The sequence below is a fragment of the Sus scrofa genome, chromosome 12 (assembly GCF_054392235.1).
Source record: "Sus scrofa isolate SSC_HxYL_T2T_F1_AM1 chromosome 12, Sscrofa_HxYL_maternal_Yorkshire_Landrace_v2.0, whole genome shotgun sequence".
NCBI lineage: Eukaryota > Metazoa > Chordata > Mammalia > Artiodactyla > Suidae > Sus > Sus scrofa.
In genome coordinates, this window is record NC_139394.1 from 22,729,066 (window position 1) to 22,744,211 (window position 15,146).

The 15,146-nt window shown below is 39.0% G+C and overlaps 2 protein-coding genes across 9 annotated transcripts in view; one reads left to right on the forward strand and one right to left on the reverse strand.

Annotated features, from left to right (window-relative positions):
* Positions 1-1,424: 1,424 nt before the first annotated feature.
* ZPBP2 (zona pellucida binding protein 2) lies at positions 1,425-10,134 on the reverse strand. 8 transcript variants are annotated; one of them, XM_084982575.1, is made up of 8 exons: positions 10,021-10,134; positions 9,741-9,806; positions 8,029-8,154; positions 6,821-6,982; positions 5,976-6,194; positions 5,324-5,406; positions 4,363-4,470; positions 1,425-2,668 (listed from the first exon to the last, which is right to left on the reverse strand). In XM_084982575.1, the coding sequence occupies exons 3-8, from the start codon at positions 8,105-8,107 to the stop codon at positions 2,546-2,548; spliced, it is 774 nt and encodes a 257-aa protein (XP_084838701.1). In that variant the 5' UTR covers positions 8,108-8,154; positions 9,741-9,806; positions 10,021-10,134; the 3' UTR covers positions 1,425-2,545.
* A 3,547-nt stretch (positions 10,135-13,681) lies between these two features.
* IKZF3 (IKAROS family zinc finger 3) overlaps positions 13,682-15,146 on the forward strand; it is a 96,241-nt gene continuing 94,776 nt past the window's right edge. The window contains exon 1 of the mRNA XM_005653923.4: positions 13,682-13,889. Within this exon, the coding sequence (XP_005653980.1) occupies positions 13,883-13,889 (7 nt within the window). The 5' untranslated portion in view covers positions 13,682-13,882. The remainder of the gene's footprint in view (positions 13,890-15,146) is intronic.

Consider the following 15,146-nt stretch of genomic DNA (forward strand, 5'->3'; position numbering starts at 1 on the left):
TGACAAATGGAGTAGAACAGAGAACCCAGACACAGACCCACACAAATGAAGTCAACTGATCTTTGACAAAGAAGCAAAGGCAATTCAAAGGAGAAAGGATAGTCTTTTCAGTAAATGGTGCTGGCATTGTACTCCTATACGGGGAAAAAAAGAATTTAGACATGCAACTCATACTTTTCACAAAAACGAATTCATCTGAGACTAAGTGTAAAACATGAAACTACATAACTTCTAGAATACAACAAGAGCAAACCAAGATGACTTTGGGTTTGGTGATGAATTTTTAGGTATGACACCAAAAGCATGACCCATGGAAGAAAAAAATTGATAAACTGGATTTTACTAAAATTGAAAACTTTTGCTCAGTGAAGGACATTGTTAGAAAAATGAAGAGACAAACTACAAAATGGGAGAAAATATTTGCAAAACACATACCTGATAAAGAGCCTGTATCTAAAATATACAAGATACTTGTATTTTAGAACTAAGAATAAACAATCCAATAAAAAATGGAGAAAGATCTGAACAGACACCTCACCAAAGAAGATACAGAGTTGACAAATAAACCTATCAAAAAATGCTCAACATCAGACGTCATTATAGGGAATTTAAAATTAAACAATACGATATCACTATATATCTATTAGAATGACCAAATTCCAAAAAACTACAAGTACCAAAAGTTGGTGGGGATGAGGAATGACAAGAAACAAATCCATTGCTGGTGGGAATGTACAACAATAAACCGATTTGGGACATAGTTTGGCAACTTCTTAAAAAACTAAACATGGAGTTCCCATTGTGGCACAGTAGAAATGAATCCAACTAGGAACCATGAGGTTGTGGGTTCGATACCTGGCCTCGCTCAGTGGGTTAAGGATCCAGCGTTGCCATATGAGCTGTGGTGTAGGTCGCAGATGCAGCTTGGATCCTACATTGCTGTGGCTGTGGTGTAGGCCAGCCGCTGTAGCTCCGATTAGACCCCTAGCCTGGGAACCAAAAAGACAAAAGACAAAAAAAAAAATAAAACAAGGAGTTCCCATCGTGGCTCAGTGGTTAACGAATCCGACTAGGAACCATGAGGTTGTGGGTTCAATCCCTGGCCTTGCTCAGTGGGTTAAAGATCTGGCGTTGCCGTGAGCTGTGGTGTAAGTCGCAGACATGGCTCGGATCCTGCATTGCTGTGGCTCTGGTGTAGGCTGACAGCTACAGCTCCGATTAGACCCCTAGCCTGGGAACCTCCATATGCCGTGGGAGCGGCCCAAGAAATGGCAAAAAGACAAAAAAATAAAATAAAATAAAATAAAAATAAAACAAAAACCCCAAACTAAACATAATCTGATCATACAATCCAGCAATCATGCTCTTAGATATTTACACAATTGATTTGAAAACTTATGTCCATGCAAAAAACTGCACACAAATATTTATAGCAGCTTTATTCATAACCACCAAAAACCAGAATTAACGAAGATGACCTTTATACACCCATAGGATGGAGTATTGTTCAGCAATAAAAAATGATCTAGTCACATAAAGACAAGGAGGAACCTTAAACGCATATTGGTAAATGAAAGAAGCCAGTCTCGAAAGTCTACATAGTGTATGATTCCAAGTATATGCCATTTTGGAAAAGGTGAAACTATAGAGATGTCATTATAGGGAATTTAAAATTAAAATAATAAAATATCACTATATATCTATTAGAATGACCAAATTCCAAAAAACTACAAGCACCAAAAGTTGGTAGCGGCTGTCAAGGGCTCTGGGGCAGGGGTGGGGAGATGAACAGGTGAAGCACAGGGCATTCTAACTGTATGGAACTATTCTGTATGAAAGTGTAAGGGTGGACACGTCATTAAGTATTTGTCAAAACAATGGAACTGTACTACACAAAGAATAAACCTTAATATAAACTATAAACTACAGCTGACAATCATGTATCAACACTGGTTCATTGACTGTAACAAACATATCACAGTAATGCAAGATGTTAATAATAGGGGAAGCTGGGGAGAGCTGAGGGTGTGGGCTGGAGTGTGTAATATCTGCTCAATTATTCTGTAGTCCTAAAACTACATTAAAAGATAAAGTCTACTATTCTAAAGACAAACTAAAAGCAAAGAAACTGAAAGAATAACTTTTTTTGGTTCTAATTGTAGAGGTAATATATACGCCTTTATATTATACAAGAGTGATTTCAAACAAAATAATACATGAAAAGTACAAAGCTTTTATTATATTATACTTTGCTAACCTTCTTGACCTTAATATAGTCTTAAGTACAGAGCAAGAGACTGTTTGTAAACAACAAACATAAAATCATCCACTGCTACTTACACTTTCTTTTGCACACTGGAGATATTACATCAAAAGCCTTCTTAGAAATGCCAGGTCGACTATCGTTTCAAGGTTTCTAAAATGTATGTTTCCAATATTTTGGTCTTAGTGATCATACTTAATGAAACTATCTATGATGCTCTGGGATATGAACAAATTATCTTATGTCCACCACCTCCACAAGCAAGTAGCAATGCTTCCACCTCTAGTTTTCATGTTGCGATTTCTGAAGTTTATGGGCAAGATTTAGCTCCGTAGATGTGGATAGAAACGCAGGTCTGACATGTAACATCAACATCGGGACTAAAAGTCCCAGGACCACAAACCACTGCAGAGGAAAACACAATGGAATAGATTATTATAATTTCAGTTAGAGGTAAGTTAGAGGTATTTTCCACCAATAATAGAAATTGTCATCAATGTCACACCAATTCTATATCTATTTTATATCTACGTTATACTGAGTTCAGCCAATTAAGCTGTGGAAGATTATTTATGAGCTTAAAACTTTGTTATCTGATGACCTTTTTCTTTTTCTTAGGATGAGGCTTTTATTTTTTTATTGAGGTACAGTTGCTTTACAATGTGTTAAGCTCTGCTATAAAGCGACTCACTTACACATACACGTATGTGTGTACAGGACACTGAGTATAATTCTCTGTACAGTACAGGAGGACCTTGTTGTTTACCCTCTTCATGTATAATAGTTGACATCAGCCAACCCCCACCTTCACTCCATCCCTCTCCCAATCCCCTCCCCCTTGGCAACCACAGGTCTGTGTTTGTCTGTGAGTCTATTTCTGCTTTGTAGCTAGGCTCATTTGCGTCTTATTTATTTATTTATTTGGTCTTTTTGTGTCTTATTTTAGATTCCACATATAAGTGATATCCTATGGTATTCCTTCTCTTTTCTGACAGATTTCACTTAGTATAATAATCTCTAGTTGCATCCATGTTGCTACAAATGGCATTATTTCATTCTTTTTATGGCTGAGTAGTATTCCACTGTATATATGTACCACATTTTGTGTATCCATTCATCTGCTGATGGACATGTAGGTTGTTTCCATATCTTGGCTATTGTGAATAGTGCTGCTATGAAGACAGGGGTGCATGTATTTTTTTGAATTATAGTTTGTTCTGGATATATGCCCAGGAGTGGGGTTGCTGGGTCATAGGTAGTTATTTAGTTTTCTGAGGAACTTCCATACTGTTTTCCATAATGTCTGAGCCACATCTGCAACCTACACCACAGCTCACAGCAACACCAGATCCTTAACCCACTAGGTGAGGGCAGGGATTGAACCCGCATCTTCACGGATACTAGTCAGGTTTGTTACTGCTGAGCTAAGAAAGGAACTCCTATAGACTTGTAATGATAGCCATTCTGCCCAGTGTGAGGTGGTACACAGATTTCCATTTCTTTAACAATCAGCGATGTTAAGCATCTTTTCATTTGCTTATTGGGTATGTCTTGTTTGCAGCAATGTCTATGCCTTCTACCCATTTTTCAGTTGGGCTGTTTGTTTTTTTTTTGTTGTTGCTGCTGTTGAGTTGTATAAGCTTATTTGATGATCTTAAAAGTAGGAGAAAGTTAGAATCTTTGCTATTTTTTCCTCTAGTATAAGCATTTGACAGTCTCATCTATGGAGCTCCATTTATGAGTTCCTATTTCTCGTTGTCTAATTACAATTTCCAATTCCTAGGTAGGACCGTTTTGTTTTCTTTCATAGTATAGTAGCCTAAGTCAGAACACTATAGAAATGTTTTTAAAACAAAAGAATACATAAAGGTAATTATATTTAGAAATTTGGGCTTTGAATTTTTACTTCCCTTTAAATATGTTTTTTGGCAAGAGAATCACTATATATTAGATTCAATTCAATTATGTGAAGTGAATTCTCACTATACAATCTAAATATTTAGATATATTTATATTTTATAATTACCACAACAGGTAGCACAATTGCTGTGTAGACCTTCATTTTTTCCAAAGCCTGGACGACAGCTATCCATACGTACTATTTGAAAACTGTGATCCACAAAATGCATAGCTGGTAGAGTTTTATTGAAGTCATGGTTGAAGATATATGCTTGGCTCCGGAAAAATTCTTCTATTCGATCTCTTGCCTAAGATTTAAAAACACCAGAGAAAAGTACAATCACTAATCTAAGAATTGTTTCTCCTCCTGTATCAGAGGTAATGAAATGTAGTATAAGCATGCCATACTTTACACAGCAAACTCCCGAAAAGTTGCATGTTAATACTAAAATTAGTCTAGCCTTGACCTTGACCCATCATTTTCAATTTTTATGTACAATGGTTAAAAAAATTAAATTGAGGTTAAAAAAACACTTGAATTATGCCTATTCCATATGCAGATAACCGAGAGTTCATTATTTCTAATTCCAAAGAGCCAAGCAAAATGGAAACCCAAACTATTCTCTAATCAGCACTACAGACTAATGATGTGATGAATTTTATTTTTTGAGGATAGGGTTTAAATAATAACTAATAATAACTGAGTGCTTCCCATCAACCATATATACCATTAAGGATTTGGGCCCAGGGGCTAGACTGGGAGAGCGAAGGAATTTTTTAGACTATGTCCTTAACTTCTAAAGAGACAGAGGAGAAAGCAACTATTATGATCACTATAGATACAATTTTGGAAAAACTACTGGTTTAATCTAGGATGACATGACTGTAAAATTGTTCAAGGTGCTGCTTAGTTACCATTTGGAGAACAAAGACTAGTGATCTACCCTCCTGTCTTAGGAAAAACATATAATGTTAGCCTGGGGGAGCTATATAACATTTCAGATATACTATTCCAAAACAAAACATCTTTACATTCTGAAGATGTTTACTTTACAATCTTGGTTTATAAAACAAACCAAAAATCAATAATATTTCATATTTAAATTTTTAAATAGCTTTATTGACTATTCAAATAATTGCCCCTTACACTGAAATTCTCACCTGGAGGATATTATGATTAGTGATATCTTCACAGTCAACAGACCCATTGCATGTACCTTTCCACCCTGGTGCAAAAGGGTTAACTGGAGGGGGAAAAAGTGACATCTTCACAAAAGGATTCTAAAAAGTTCCAAACATTTCAATAAAGCTCCAAATGCTGAATTCATTATGCATGTGTGTGCATATGTTTAATCTATGTAATCCTAGTAATAGAGGTGCACAATTTGACTAATTTATACATTATGATTTCACTCCATCTGGGGGTTAATGGAGGTAACTACAAGGCTTTAGAATGAATAAAAATAAATTTGGAGCCTCCCTTTTAAGTTCTCAAAAATACAATTTAAAGTTCTTTAAGAAGTTATAAGTTAAATAATAGCTGCACAGTTAAAGCTGTGCATCATAAAATGATTTATAAAATGATACTGACTTCTAAAAGAGAGGCAGCAATGTATTACAGTTAAAGGTAAATAATTAATGTGTTAATTTTTAAAGCCACAAACAGGCTAAGAACAATAATATGTTTTAGTGCTTAACAAACATGTAAGGCCTATTATTTGTAAGCTGTCTCATATTAATATGGTATATGGTAATTAACTTTGTAATCAAGATTAAACTCATAAAATTAAAGAAATATGTTAAATGTGTTTACCTTGAAAGGCTATAAACAGCTCATGAACGAGGCCATGTTTTGGAAGTTTAACAAAATGGCATTTATATGATGGTGCTATGACATGGCATGACAAATCAGAGATTAAATTATCCAAGATTTTCTTCAGCACTCTAAAAAGCAGATCATTATATTTTCCCACACAAGACTTTGTGGTAAAACGTACAGCCATCTGATATGAATAATCAGGTTCCCTATAGGCTTTAAAAAAAAGATGAGAATAAAAACAATTGTGCCTAGCTTAATTTTCAAATAACATGTAATATTAAATCCCATAAATCTTGCAAAGTGGCACAGAAACTTAATTTATCTAATAAAACGTTTTAACAGTTTGTCCTCACAAAAAGATTTAAACCAATAGTGAGAAGAGGTTATTTTCCTCTGCTATATTATCTACTCGGTATAAGAAAAGATACAGCTTCTGTGAGCTGGTTACATATATAGAAGTTAAAACTATCAAGGAAAAAACAAGACTTCAACAGCGAGAGTCTTAATTTACAGAAGTGTTGTTGTCAGCATAGTCTAGTGAAAAGGATCATTAATTTGCTTTTAGAGAACTGAACATCAGTTTTTAAATTAGTTGGAAAAACTGAAAAAGTAGATTATGCCTATACACCTAGGCAGTGGGAAGTGGGAGGCTGAAAAAGGATTAATGAGGATATACTATTTTGATTATCAATTTAAGAGTTTACCTGGTTAAATACACCCAAAATACTCTATAAGTCATAATTATTATATATAATAGACAGTTTCACCAAATGAAGAAGCCATATACTTAATTATGATCTAAACTAAATGAGTAAGTTAAAGTGTGGCCATGTTCTTACCAAAGATCATAAAGTCATATCTCTGCTTCACCATCTTTTCTTCTTGGGTTTCTGCTTTGACAGTCTTATAAGAAAGAGTGCATGTGTAAAGTCCAGACAAAGGCTCCAGAAAGTCTTTCACCATCAGCTTTCCTGTTTTAGTTATATTTATTCGATCATTTCCTAAAGAGAAATAGTAAGTTACTTGGTTATTTAACATGTCACAATTCAAATATTATTTGGTAAACCTAGGGTTACAAATAAACACATTTAAAAATTAATGGAATATTTTTAACTTCAAGAATTCAACAAAATTTTTATTCTGTCATATTACTCAATGGAAAAACACAGGCGATAAGTGCACTTCTGAAATATATTTTGATTTTTTTTTTTTTTTTTTTGTCTTTTTGCCTTTTCTAGGGCCACTCCTGCGGCACATGGAGGTACCCAGGCTAGGGGTCTAATCGGAGCTACAGCTGCTGGCCTACACCAGAGCCATAGCAACGTGGCATCCCAGCCGCGTCTGCAACCTACACCACAGCTCATGGCAATGCCAGATCCTTAACCCACTGAGCAAGGGCAGGGATCGAACCCGCAACCTCATGGTTCCTAGTTGGATTCGTTAACCACTGAGCCACGACGGGAACTCCTATTTTTATTTTCTTTTGGCCACACTTGGGGCATGTGGAAGTTCTTGGTCCAGGGATTGAACCTGTGCCACAGCAGTGACCCAAGCTGCCACAATGATAACTCCAAATACTTAACCCACTGCACCACAAGAGAACTCCTCTTTTGGTTTTAATTCATTTCTTGGCATCTAGTTTCGATTGATTTATGTAATTCAGTGAAGGAGATGATACTGCCTTATAATATAGCAATTTCTTCACATAAGACAGAAATTAATAATGTTTATATTCCAAGACACCTTCTAACATCCTGGAAAATTACATATTAGTTACCTCATCTCCTATCACAGGTGTTGCAGGGATAAATTTTAGGTTTCATAAAAACTAAACTAATATAGCTCTGGGAAGTAGGGTACAAAACTTACTGCTTCAGTTTTTGCATAAAGAGAAAATAAGGCACAAACCAAGAATATGGTTTAAGTATGGAGTAAGTGAAACTGCAGTTAAAATTAAATTTCAAGTTGTTCATTCCAATAAGTGACAGAGCCTTTCTAAAAAAAAATTCCTCAACATTAAAAAAGATATTAAAATCAAATGACTTACCTGTTAATGGCTTTTCATTGGGTCCAATCCATAAGTAAGTGGGGTCCACTGTTTCTTTTTCAGCAAGTTTAAAATCCATACAGACAAGAATTGGGCTACTGTGATGTAATTTTACATATACTTTCACTGTGACAAAATCAAACAATATATAAGTACTTTATACAGCAAAATTAAATTAAGAAATATGCTTCCTACCATTTTATGCCAAAGTTACTTTTTTTTTTTTTTCTTTTTACAGCAGTACCTGCTGCATATGGAAGTTCCTGCACTAGGGGTCAAACTGGAGCCATAGCTGCAGGCCTATGCCACAGCCACAGCCACAACAGATCCCAATTGCATCTGCAACCTATGCCAGAGCTTGTGGCAACATCGGATCCTTAACTCACTGAGTGAGGTCAGGGATTGAACCCGTGTCCTCACAGACACTATGTCAGGGTCTTAACCCACTGAGCCACAGTGGGAACTCCCCAAAGTTACTTCAATTAGTTGTTTTTGGATTTCACTATTTTAAAAATCAGTATATGATTATAACATTTAGAGTGTTTTAGCTTCTTGCAGATTTAAAAAACTGTTCTACTGGAGAGTCAGTATTTTTTCTTTTTTCTGTGATATTATAGTGCTGTTTATAAAAAAGGTATATAATACATTTAGAAGTTCATTTTAATGTGCAGAACTAACTAGAATAAAAAAATTCTGAAGGGTTAGTGGAATCAATTTGAAGGTCAGTATTTTTGGCTACAAAACTATTTTAAAGATAATCATTGTCACCTTCAAGGCAAACTTGATATTTATAAATGTCCTCTGTTAGAACAATAACTAAGCCTATGTGCCACATTCAAGGAAGATTTTCTGAAATTACCTATTCTGTTTCAGATTTGATGGAAACAGCAGTAATGTGCTTGGAACCAACACTGTTTCATAATATATTAATTTTAAAGCCTACTGAATGCCAGGCTCTAAACATAAAAAGATGACACTGTGTAGCACTGGGAACTATGCCTAGTCACTTATGATGGAGCATGATAATGTGTGAAAATAGAATGTGTACATGTACGTGGAACTGAGTCACCATGCGGTACAATAGAAAAAAAATTGCATTGGGGAAATAGCTATTAAAAAAATAATAAAGAGAAGGATTTCAATTCTGCCTTCTAAAAAAACAAAACACTGTCCTACAGTTTGGCGGTGGGGGGAGGAGCTCAAAGCCCAAAGCCTTTGGGCCTTGGACTGGCCCAAAGTTATCTAAGTTAGCCAGGAGACTAACTTTCATTGGGGAGTGTGAGAAAGTTTCATCGCAGTGACAAATGATATGTGAATTGAGGCCGTAAAGGATGTTGAAGGAGTTCTAGTTAATAAGGTAAGGGATAAGGGCATTCCGAACAGAGGGACTTCCAGCCCGGCAAATCACTCCTCTGAGTGGCCCTTGCACGTTGCAAAGAAGCAGGGACCCCTGGCAGGGAGGTGGCCTCGGAGAAAGACACCAGGATTGAATCCTAGCTCATCGCGAGCTGTGCGGCTTTAGACAAGGTGATACAACACAGGCTCAGTGGCGTCGCTCTAAGGATGAAACGACGAAACCTTCGGGAAGTGCGGAGCACACAGCAGATGTTCCATAAACGTTCGCTCCGTTTCCCACCGTGGGAAGCACCTTAGCAGAGCCAGGCACACCTGGCTCTTCGGATCGACTCTGCAGGTGACGAGGTCCTTATTACCTGGATGTCCCGGCTTGCCATAAATGAAGCCTTTCTCATTGCGTTCGGAGGAACGCTGCCATCCAACTGCGGAGAAAAGAAACCACTGACTTTTCACGTAGAAAAGGAGCCAGGGCTCAGCGTGGGGCAGGACAGGGAAGAGGGGAGAGGCCGGGGGGCGGGCGGGAAGAGCCCCACCTCCTGTGAGGTACCAGAGCACCGCGGAGAGTAGGACCCAAGCTCGCATCGTGGCTCAGGGACTAGCGTCGCGGGAGGCGTCGAGGGGCGGGCACCTTCCTACCTCAGCCCCTGCGCAACGCCTCCTCATTGCTGACCAAACCGCCGAGAGGCAGCTTCCCTACCCGTCCGTAGCTACCGCAGGAGCGGACGCGCCGGACAGCGCGTGCGTGCTACCGGGCCTCGCGCGCGTGGGCGGGGCGCAGGGACGAGGGCGGGGCGCAGGGACGTGGGCGGGGCGCAGGGACGTGGGCGGGGCTAGAGCGGGGCGTGGGCAGAGGGCAGGACCCTTGCGCGCACGCGGCCGCCGTCGTTAGGATGCTTCGCGCCTTCCGTCTGGCGCCATATCCCTGCGCTCTGGGCGGCTTAGTTCTCTGCGAGGGCCCAGAGGGAAGAAAAGAGTACAGGAGAAGAAACCAGGGCCTTGAGTGTTCTGTCACTTACTTAGTCTAGGGACAAGAAAGCCACAGGAGGAACACCATGGCTCTAATGGGGTAGGGCGGGTAGGGGAAGCGATTGAATTAGCACCGAAGAGGGAGAAGCTTGTGAAAATTTCCACCTCATAGGAAGCAGAGAACCCCACGTGGGAACTTCTGTGCCTTTCTTCTCAGGAACTGGCTGAAACTGTGGGCACAATCTTTTTCAAACTCTTTAACACCCGTTTTTTGCTGAACTGTATTCTACCCACAAAACGAAGAAGTCAGCGAACCGCTACTGCGCCAACAAGGCGTCTCCAGGCCTTCACTTTATGGGAACATTTCATCTTCATTTTCATCTTCGAGTATCAGCGATGTTGAGAGACCCCCCGCCCCGCTTGCAAATTTCTCCAGGGTTGAGAAGTCAGCCTGCTTTGAAAAAGGGCCCAATTGAAAGGCAAGGTCCCCACATCGGCTTTTCCGGTCGGAAGGGAGGTTAGGTCAAGATCAGCGAGCTCCAAAATAAAGCGTGCCAGCGTTTTTCACGGGTCCCTTCTTGGCTACTAATTTGGTGGCCTGGAAAGCCCTGTGTATTGTCTGTTTCTTAGCAGCGGGACACCCGCAGTCGTGGTTTTGAGTAGGCTGGTGGGTAGAGAGCCCAAGGTTCAGACAGGGTGCAAAATGATTATTTGGGGTGAGATCAAGAGTTTTCAGTTTTATTTCCTTTGAGCCGAGTCAGTACTTGGACTATCTCAGATGGTCCAGGAGCAACCTTTGTCAGTGATTTCATTTTTAGTCACTGTTAATTTTACCTACATAGCCTAAGCCATGAAATGTGATTCAGTGAGTCAGATCCACCCATGTCAGTTACGGTGTCTAGATTCATGGTTCAGTCTCAACTGTTGTTTCCTTCTTAAAGTGAGGATAAAGAAGATAAATTTAGGCATCCTCTCTGCTTCCCTGGAAGTTTATCATCCAGTTTTAGTTCAAGTACATTGTAAATCCACAGCGTTTTAATAGCTTCCCGGGCATAACTAACTGATCCTTGTAAATCCTGTGTGATCAGCTTGGAACACTGAGAAGCGACTTTAATCAAATGAGTGGTAGTTATTTGTTCAAAGTATCGTCCACTCTTTTAAAATAAACTTAATTTTAGAAGTTTTAAATTTACAGAAAAGTTGTGAAGATAGTACAGAAAGTCCTCATGTACCTCCACCTACTTCCTTACTGTTAGCATTTTCCGTTAATTATGGTACATTTCTCAAAATTAATGAACCAATATTGATAATAAAGTCCATTCTTTATTTAGATTTCCTTAGTTTTTACTAAAGGTCCTTTTTCTGCTCCAAAATCCGAATCAGGATCCCACCTTACGTTTAGTCGTCAGGTCTTCTTGGCTGTGACAAATTGGGTTTGATGACCTTGACAGTTAGTGACAGTTTTGATGACATTGACCTGACTTGAACTGGTCAGATACTTTGCAGAGTGCCTCTCTATTGGAATTTTTCTCATTTTTTTTTTCCATTATTAGACTGGGGCTATAGATTTTGGGGTGGAAGACTACAGAGGTGAAGTGCCATTCTCACCACGTCATATCAAGGGTACATACTGTCAACATGCCTTAACATCACACTGTTCCCTTGATCACCTGGCTGTGGTGGTGTTTGTCTGGTTTCTCTGCTGTAAAGTTACTCTCTCCCCCCTTTTCATAGTGTACTCTTTGGGAGGAAGTCACTATGTGAATCCCACTTATGGAGTAGGGATTTATGTACCACCTCCTTGAGGGTGAAGTAGCTGCATAAATTATTTTATCCATGTACTTTTTATCTTTCCCCTTAGGTATCACGTTCTTGAGTCCGAAATACTCAATACTGAACAAATTCTTTAGAGTAGTGACATATGCCATTGTTAAGTATAAAGAACATTGTAGTAGAAAAGTTTTCTATAACTCTTTAATCAAATAACTACTCATCCTTATACCATCCCTGTGTAATTTTACAGTTCCTCTTCTGCTACTTTTGATGTGCTATTTTTGCTTTTAGAAACTAACAAACAACAAATTTCCCCTTTCAATACTAAAATTAGACCTAGTGTTTAGAGTATTTCTCTGAAACTGATATTATCCTGTAGAGCTCCAACCCAAACAAGCTATAGAGATGCTTTCATGGTGCCATGATCTTAAAACAAAGCCAATACAAGTTATTAATTCATTAAAAATCATATATATCTCCTACACCAAAGCATGTTTAAAATAAACATGCATAAAATTATAATATGCACACTTTAAGTGTGGGTTTATTCTTATGTGGTTTGTTGATGCACAAACCCCCAACCTTAAGTCTCAAATATATTTGTATACTAACAATATGTTTCTAACAAGGGTGACAGTGGTCTTTTTGAAAATCATTTACATGCTGTCCAATTCAGCATATTTAGTAACTTTATAAGGAAGGACTCACTTGAACAATGTCCCTTAGACCTTAGTGTGGAGAAAAATTCTGCTTTTGAAAAATTGTTATGTGGTCCTTTCCCTTTTCTTCTCCCTGTAGTCAAAAGTGTGCTGACCTCTATAAAGTGTGGAGGATGTTGGAAATAGATATTGACTGGTACAGCTCTGCTTGTTAACATCTTTGAGTTAATGTTATTATCTTATTGTGTCTCCCCACCACCACCACCACCACCACTTAGCACTAATACATTATACATAGGTTTTTGTAGGCTGTCTCACATCTTATTTGGAAGAAGGCAGGGTAGTAGAAAATAAACACACATACGTAGATCACGTAGTATTTTGTGAGTGGTGACAAATACAGCAAGCAGTTCCCAGGAGGGAAAATAAAAGTGAGAGACTTGCTTCCAAAAATGAAAAAGTTGAGTTGATAAAAGTGCCAAAATTCTTTTAAGCTATCCTAGAACTTTCTGAAAACTTGGACCAATAAACTTTATTACGTGAAACGAAAATGTGAGGAAGAAAAACCTATCGAGTGAAGTGAATGCTCCTTGATGATCTTCATGGTTTTCATCCTCGAATCTAGAGCAAAAGTTCCAGATTTTGCTCAATTCCTGCCACACCTCTCTGAACTCAAACTTGGAAGAGAGCTATCCAGATTCCTCCTCTCCCCTCCACGTGATAGCACGCTCTCAACTCACATCCTTCGCCAAGAGACATTTTGAGACCATTTTACTGTGGTGCCTTTCCATCCTATCCGGCTTCTGGGCTGTGACATTCAAAAGGGTGCTGGAGGCGCGGTACCTCCGGGCGCTCCGCGGTGAGCGTCCTTTAAAGCCGCCGCCAGCCAGCGCCGCTGTAACCCCGCGCACCGGCGGGTCGCCGGCTCCTGCCCCCTTCAGTCTGCGCCGACGCGGCGGCCGGCTCCCGGGGACTCCCCGAGCTGGGAATCTCCCGCCAGCTGCGCGCTGCGTCCCGGCAACGGCAGGAGCACGTGGAGCCACTGGGCAGCCAGAGCCGCCGCTCCAGCCCAGCCCAGCCCAGCCCAGCCCGGCGGCGAGATGGAAGGTGAGCCTCCAGCCCGCTTCTTTTCTAAGGGATCTTTGAAATGCTCGACCGGTGCACGCAGCAGAGAGAGTTCCTTCTGAATCTCGGTTTTGCTTCTATTTATTTCTTTTGTCAGAAGTAAATATGAGGCATTTCAGAGGGCAAAGCGTGTGCCGGCTTTCATACATCTCCCATTTGCTCCCTACCCCCTCCCCGCACTTAACTTTGGAAAGTGATAACTTCTCCGCAATTTCATTTCTTAGGAGTTGTCAGGGGTCAGTTCTTGAGTCTGCAGAGGAAGAGTACTTAGGACGAGGTGTCCCTGAATTGGCAGCAAACCTGAGTTGGAATAACTAATCCTTTTGGATGATTTTTTTTCCGTCCATGGCCTTACTGTCCATTGGAATTAGGCTAATATGAGCGACTTCTTTAGAATGAAAGGAGATTGTTTTTCCTCCTAAAGGCAAATGCTGTCATATGGGGAGGTAAATGTTAAAGTATTGGCACTTAGCGGTTCCTTTGGAACTCCATCTTCTAATGATAACTTTACTCAAAGCAAAAATCAAGCTCGCGTTGAGTTTCATTTGAATTAATTTTGAAAGTCATAAAACTCTTCGCTTCTCAAAAATGTTTCAGTATGTACTTCCTTGGGATAACTAAAATTTCCCACTACTATTTGGTAGTCTAAACTTTGCAATAGTCTGTTCAACAAGTGTTTGAAAATGGCAGATGCATCTCAGATTGGGGGAGGTAGTGACAGAAAACCAGAATTTGTGAGAATATATTCATTCTGTTGATAAATGAGATACTGACACCTAAATAAAATGTTCACTTGGTAAATATTATGAATAGCATGGATATTTTCTTCATAGTAATCTAAGGCTCTCTTATTGCCAGGGAACCTTGATCTTTGTCTGCCTTAGGTCTAGAGTATATGAAGTTATTAAAACCTAATTGAATACTTTGGAATATAAGATAGATTTTTGTTTCATAATGTAATTGAGTACAATACTGGGGTACTAAGTCCTCAATTTGTACATGGATATGTTTACAATTTTTTTTAAACTGACTTGGCTTTTATAAACATTTTTTTTCCGTCTAAGTAGAATGCTAAATGCTAAATCAATGAACAGTGTGTATTTAGTATGTGTATAGAAAAATTTAAATGACTATTGAATAATACTTCAAAGTTCTCTTATGAAAAACTCTTTATGCTTTACATTTGAAAATACAAGTCTAAAAATTTGCACTTTGAATATTTGAAAAGTGATTTATGAT